This window comes from Otolemur garnettii, unplaced genomic scaffold (assembly GCF_000181295.1).
Source record: "Otolemur garnettii isolate 467f Iridium unplaced genomic scaffold, OtoGar3 scaffold00070, whole genome shotgun sequence".
In the NCBI taxonomy this organism is placed as follows: Eukaryota; Metazoa; Chordata; class Mammalia; order Primates; family Galagidae; genus Otolemur; species Otolemur garnettii.
Window position 1 is genome coordinate 9,804,396 of NW_003852465.1, and position 7,391 is coordinate 9,811,786.

Below are 7,391 nucleotides of genomic sequence, written 5' to 3' on the forward strand. Positions count from 1 at the left end.
AGTAGCTGGGACCACAGGTGCCCGCCACAACGCCCAGCTATTTTTTGGTTGCAGCTGTTATTGTTGTTTTGGCGGGCCCAGGCTGGATTCGAACCCGCCACCTTAGGGGTATGTAGCTGGCACCTTAGCCACTTGAACCACAGGCGCCGAACCTAGACCTCGTCTCTTAAAAAAAAAGCTAGATGTTGTGATGGGCACCCATAGTCCCAGCTACTTGGGTGGCTGAGGCAAGAGAATAACTTAAGCCCAAGAGTTTGAGGTTGCCATGAGCTGTTATGCCTGGGCATTTTACTGAAGGCAACAAAGTGAGACTCAGTCTTAAAAAAAATTCTTGAAGACATAAGCTAGATTTTGTTTTTCTTTGTTTTCTGTCCATCCCACCCCACCTTCAATCAGCACAAAGTTTTGCATATAATAGACATGTCTGTAAAAATGAGGGCATGAATGAGATAAACCAACTATTAACTGGTTCTTGACAGTACTGAAGTTCAAACCTCCTCCATTGCTCCCCTAATCGCTCTCCCCCTATCCTTTCTCTAAATTCTCCACATTGCCACATCTACCTCTCTAAAGCACAGATGTGGTACTACCACTTCTATCGTTAGAAGTCATCACTGTCTCTCCATTGCCTACAGGGGGAAATTCTTTAAGCCTCACTGCCTACAGGGGAAAATTCTTTAAGCCTATCCAAATTCAATCTCAGCTGAGCTTATCTCCTGCAACACCTGACTTCTACCCATTGAACACTGACCACTTGCTGTTACATAAACATGCTCTGTGCTTACAGTGTCATGTTCTTTTCCCTTGGATTCCCCGGATTTGCCCACCTGTGCCACCTGTGATAGTAATTATATCCTTCCTTCAACATTTCACTGAAATCCTGCCTAGCCCTGAAGACCTTTCCAGACCCTCACTGCGACAAACATCTCCTTCCTCTGTTCTCCATTTCACTTTGTACCTGTATTACTACTGCCCTGTACTGTGTGCCAGCTCCCTAATATTTCCTACTCTATAACTGCTCTGTCTCCACATTGTAGTGTCCCAAATTCATCATTATAACTCTAGCACTTGGCATACATAGTGCACTCAGTAACCAGTTGCTGAATGAGTCGGTGGGTGGACGGACTTTGAGAGTACAAGAACCACAAGAACCTAGATTTATTTAGTTTTGTAACCACTCCAGTGCTTTGCATCTAGTCAGAACACTGTGTTTGTAGTAAGTTCCTTGGAAGTTTGTTTTATTCATTTCTCTGCCCTCACCACCCAGCACTTACAGGGAATGGTACCATAGTAGGTGCTCAAAAATGTTTACAATACTTGTCTCGGCGCCCATAGCTCAGTGAGTGGGGCATTATCCACATACTCCGAGGCTGGTGGGTTTAAACCCGGCCCGGACCTGCCCAACAACAATGATAACTACAACAAAAAAATAGCCAGGTGTTGTGGCAGGCGCCTGCAGTCCCCGCTACTCAGAAGGCTGAAGCAAGATAATTGCTTAAGCCCAAGAGTTTGAGGTTGCTGTGAGCTGTGACACCATGGAATCTCCCCAGGGCGACATAGTGAGACTCTGTCTCAAACAAAAAAAAAAAGTCTATTTTATTTACTACTGTCTGTCTGATACTTAGAACATTGCCTAGTATTAGGTATCCAATAGATATGTGTTGAATGAATTAATGAGGATATGATATACGTTTGAGGAAGTCTATAGGAATGCCCTCCTGGTAGAATTCCTAAAATATAGTTGCCTACAGAGTCATTTGCAGGGACGATCTCTACACTGCAGAGCTGAGGATCTTGCTGAGGGTGGGTGGTTCAAGAAAGAGGGAGGTGGTCATAGGCTGGAGGAGAGAAGACTCTGGTCACCACAAATCACCTGCAGGAGTTCCATGTCCAGAGGATGGGTCAGGAATCCCTTGTGTCCTTTGGCTCCCTTTGCGGCACTTGCTGTCCATGCTCAACCAGCACTTTCTCTGACAAACCCTTGCCGGCTTCAACTATGTCCAGCTTTCAGCAGTTGCCTTCCTTTGATTCTGCATCCCTGTCTACCCAGGCCTGCTGAGGCCCTTAAACAAGCACTGTGCTGCCTCCTTGTGGTTTCTGCAGGAAAGGCTCCTGCCTAACTTCAGAAAAATTAGGCAACAGGAGACTGACTGTACAGGAACTCTTAGAACAGGGGCTATGGGAGAGGAAACATGAATCTTCTTGACCCCATTGCCAAGACCCCCTGAATTATTGACCACTTCCCCCCTTGCACAGATGCTGCCGCCAATGGCAGTGATCAGGCTTTGGTCATTCCAAGATGGTAAAGAATTTGGGCAATAGTCAGATCCGGGGTCCTCCTTTGAGGGACAATTTCGGTCACTGACTAAAATATCCAGCCTCCACTTCCTCTGCCTCCTCCCAACTCTAAGCCAATAAATTTGAGAGGTATGAAGCCTGGGGTCAGCTTGGGGCCTTCCATATGTCAGAGAGGAATGAGACTGGGTGTGATATGAGAGGGGGTGGCTAGGAACTGTGGAGAAGACAGCCCATACCCTGTGAGAAGCTGCTCAGCTGAGCACTGTCTAACCTAATAGCCCCCAATGGAAGAATGTTCTAAAAGACTACTGAATTATCTTGTGGACTTATAAGGCAGGAAAACAGCTGGGCCTCAGGAACCATCTGACTGGCAAAGTTTTTGATGAGCAGACTGCTTTATTTCTTACTTTACTGTGTAACTTTTTTCTTTCTGGCTGTTTTCAAGAAACTCTTATCATTAGTTTCAGCAGTTTGACTATGATAAACTTAGGTGTTTTTCTTTGCATTTATCCTGCTTAGGTTCTCTGAGCTTCTTGGATTTGTGGTTTGTCGTCTTTCATTAATTTGGGAACTTCTCAGTGACTGTCTCTTCACATATCTCTTCAAATATTTATTCTCCCCTTTCCTTCTGGGACTTCATTCACATGTGTGTTAGCCCATTTGATATTGCCACAGACATCTTGGGTGGTTTGTTTTGGGGTTGTTTCTTTGTTTTTACTCTTTGTATATAAGATATTTTATACACAATAACAAATGTTATTGGTATAAACTAAGTATTACAGTTTTTTTTTTTTTGTAGATAGAGTTTCACTATGTCACTCTTGGTAGAGTGCTGTGGTGTCACAGCTCATGGCAACCTCCAACTCTTGGGCTTAAGCCATTCTCTTGCCTCAGCCTCCCAAGTAGCTGGGACTACAGGTGCCTACCACAATGCCCAGCTATTTTTTGTTGCAGTTGTCATTGCTGTTTAGCTGGTCAGGGCCAGGTTCAAACCTGCCACCCTTGATGTATGTGGCTGGCGCCGTAACCACTGTGTGCTATGGGTGCTAAGCCTGAGTATTACAATTTCAATAAAGTTTTTTCCTTTATTAAAATGAGTATATATTTTATTAGCACCCTGGCATACATACACAGTAGAAGCTCTGTAAGTTGACCATGCAATGCACTGTAACAAATTGGTCAGCATATAAGCCAGGTGCAGTGGCTCATGCCTGTAATCCTAGCATTCTGGGAGACCGAGTGGGTGGATTGCTTGAGCTCAAGAGATTGAGACCAGCCTGAGCAAGAGTGATATCCTGTCTCTACTAAAAATAGAAAAACTGGCTCGGCACCTGTGGCTCAAGTGGCTAAGGTGCCAGCCACATACACCTAAGGTGGCAGGTTCGAATCCAGCCCGGGCCCTCCAAAACAACAATGACACTGCAACCAAAAAAAAAAAAAATAGCCAGGCATTGTGGCAGGTACCTGTGGTTCCAGCTACTTGGGAGGCTGAGGCAGGAGACTCGCTTGAGCCCAGGAGTGGGAGGTTGCTGTGAGCTGTGATGCCATGGCACTCTACCCAAGGGGACAGCTTGAGGCTCTGTCTCAAAAAAAAAAAAATAGAAAAACTGAGGCAAGAAGATCACTGGAGCCCAAGAATAGATGGTTGCTTTGAGCTATGATGATGCCACGGTGCTCTACCCAGGGCAACAGCGTGAGACTGTCTCAAAACAAACAAATTGTTCAACATACAGAGATAGCCAAGGGGAAACGAGGCCTACTATGCTGATATATACATATGGTGCATGTCCAGTCTGTGAAAATTAGGCCAACTTAAGGAAGTGGTCAGTATAGGGAGGTGGTCAACTATGTGGGTTACCTTTGTGTGTGTGTGTATAAATGTTGATAAAACAATATTGTGAGTTTCATTCACTTTTCAATTTAATATTCAAAATAGTCTAATTACACTTATAAAACTTGTTGGATTTCATTTCTATGCATGCTGATTGCTGAGAAGTCACAGCCAGTACACTTTAAATAACTTCCTCATAGCCAGTTAGTTTCTGAAATAATTTATAAAAATCATTTCATTAACTTGCTCAGCCTGATGGTATTATACATTTAAAGAATTTTTTAATCCATTCAGATTCTTTAAAGCAATACATTTAAGGTATAAACATCTTAATATGTTGAATATGATTGCGGTCAGTCTTCTAGAAAAGAAAGAGCCTGTACCCTAAAAGGCTAGAAAGGACCCCATACCCACCATAGCTGTCCCCTGCATGCAGCTTACATTAAGAATGCCTCCCATCCACCTCCCCTAGGAAAAAGGCTTTTATTCAGCTTCAATGGCCTGCTCCCTGACTGGCTTGGTCTTTCCCTTTTTATTTCCAGTCAAAAAGTTCCAACCCATGGGTACCTTTCTCATGGGTCAGTTTGAATCAAGCAGGAGAAACTGTTCCAGCCCCTCCTCCCCCCATTGCCAGAACTTCAAGATTTCACAGAAAGCAGAAATTTCCAGGTCCCAGGAACCCTACCAGGCTTTGTTGTGTAGTCTTCTTTTTTTTTTTTGAGAAAGAGTCTCACTTTGCTGCCATGGGAAAAGTGTCATGGCGTCATAGCTCACAGGAACCTCAAACTCTAGGGCACGAGTAATCCTCTGGCCTCAACCTCCCAAGTAGCCAAGACTATGGGCACTTACCACAGTGCTTGGCTATTTTTAGGTGGGATCTCCCTCTTGCTCAGGCAGTCCACCCACCGTGGCCTCCCAGAATGGTAGAATCACAAGTGTGAGCCACCACACCTGGCAATTTTTTTTTTTTGAGACAGAGTCTCACTATGTTACCTTCGTTAGAGTGCTGTGGCATCACAGCTCACAGCAACCTCAAACTCTTGGGCTTAAGTGATTCTCTTTCCTCAGCCTCCCAAGTAGCTGGGACTATAAGCACCTGCCACAATGCTTGGATATTTTTTTTTTTTAATTGTTGTTGTTTGGCAGGCTCAGGCTGGGTTCAAACCTGCCAGCTCTGGTGTATGTGGCTGGTGCCCTAGCCACTGAGCTGTAGGCTCCAAGCCTTTTTTTTTTTTTTTTTTTTTTGAGACAGAGTCTCACTATGTCGCCCTGGGTAGAATGCCGTAGCATTACAGCTCACGGCAACCTCCAGCTCTTGGGCTTAAGCAATTCTCTTGCCTCAGCCTTCCAAGTAGCTGGGACTACAGATGCCTGCCACAACGCCTGGCTATTTTTTGGTTGTAGTTGTCATTATTGTTTGGCAGGCCGGGGCTAGAATGGAACCCACCAGCTCCAGTGTATGTGGCTGGCACTCTAGCCACTGAGCTACAGGTGCTGAGCCAACACACCTGGCAATTCTTGTGCAGTCTTAGTCTGAGGCTCAGAAATCACCCTGACATTATCCACAGAGTCAGCTGTTTACCTCCTATATCATCTTCATTTTTCCAAAGTCTTGATATAAGCTGGAAGCAAAGTTGGGTACCATTCCTGAGAAGAGAATTGCGGGCTGTGGATTCTCTGAGCACAGGGTCATTTCTTGTTTGCCATGCCTGGTCCCTAGGCCAGGTGTGCCTGGGTGAGTGGAGACCAAGTGGGGATGACACAAGTAGCTATGTGCCAGGAAGAGTAAGGGCAGGCAGGTGTTCACAAGCAGAAGGAACTAACTGAATTAGTGTCTTAACTGAACCAACAGGCGACTGCCAGAGATGGCCTCCTTAACCCACACCATCTAGATTAGGAAACTCCACATCTCCATTTATTTTACCTCTTTCCTTGCCTTCAGAAACACACATTTGCCTCCCACCCCATGACAGTTGGCTTTGACTTTTGCTATCTCTCTCTGTTCTTACTGTCTGAGCTTTCATTCACATCACTCACATGTCAGTTACTTATTTATCTGTATCTTTGATTAAATGAAGAGTTACTGATACCTTCTATGTGCCAGGCACTATGGCTATATTGGCATGCTGGCTTCCAAAGGACAGAAACAACCCTGGGGTAAGGGGAGAGAGGTTCAAAAAATGAGTTGAGGAGGTGTGGGTTTCAACAATGAGACAGAAAATTTAAAAATAAACCAACCTCTTTATTAACAATGTACAGTTGGGAATTGAAGGAGGAAAGTAGTGTTTCTCAAAATTTTAGGATACTTAGCAACAGCCATAGTATTTGTTTAAAATGACCTGCTGGGAACCTGCATTTGCAACAAGTTCCAATGTGATTTTTGGTCACCTTGAAGTTTTGAGAATCACTAGCTAAGGGATGGAGCAGGGAATGGGGCTGTCTTGATCTTCTGGCATTTTAGAGTTCCAGGGAGTGATTTGCTTGACTTTTTATGGACAAGCTCAGCTGACTCATCCTGGGTTCCTGTCATTCCTTCCTTTGGTTCACTGAAGCACTGGAAGAGTCAATACAGTTACAAATGGGGGAGGAACTGAGACTGGGAATATGGCCCATCCAGCCTACCCAAGAGCATACAAGTCCAGAGCTGGGCCCAGACTCAATCTGCTCAACACAACATTTCTGCCAAATTCCAGGTGCTCTGCTTCTCTTCTTATAATTTGCCTCTTGTCTTACTTCACAGAATGTTTCCTCTTCCTCCCTTCATTCTTCTTTGTTCATTCCTCCCTATCCATGTTTCCTCTTCCCCACTTCTATTAATCTCTTTCCCAGATACCAGAGTATGAGCCCTCGTATCTGTGTCTGGCATGTTGGGCATCTGTGTGTCTGTGCTCACATGCATCTTATGTGTGTACTAGCATACTTCAGCTGTGTTAAAAGAGACCCTAGGCAGGGAGAGGGAGGGCACTTAGAGTTGAGGCTAAGATTCTCCTCCTACTGCAGAAAGCATTTGGTGTCTGCAGACACATACAGCTATCTTACCTGTCAGACAGAGAGCCCAAGGGAGACGCTTCTAAGACAAAGCAAAAAAAGGTCAGCACCTGTGGCTCAGTGAGTAGGGCACCAGCCCCATATACTGAGGGTGGTCGGTTCAAGCCCAGCCCTGGCCAAACTGCAACAAAAAATAGCTGGGTGTTGTGGCGGGCGCCTGTAGTCCCAGCTACTCAGGAGGCTGAGGCAAGAGAATCGACTAAGCCCAAGAGCT

General features: G+C 45.1%; 1 protein-coding gene across 1 annotated transcript in view; it reads right to left on the reverse strand.

The window, feature by feature from the left end:
- Window positions 1–6,540: 6,540 nt before the first annotated feature.
- Window positions 6,541–7,391, reverse strand: part of FAM186B (family with sequence similarity 186 member B) — a 27,419-nt gene continuing 26,568 nt past the window's right edge. Inside the window, 3 exon segments of the mRNA XM_003793648.3 lie at window positions 6,541–6,575; window positions 6,578–6,649; window positions 6,652–6,683. Coding sequence (XP_003793696.2) covers window positions 6,541–6,575; window positions 6,578–6,649; window positions 6,652–6,683 — 139 coding nt within the window.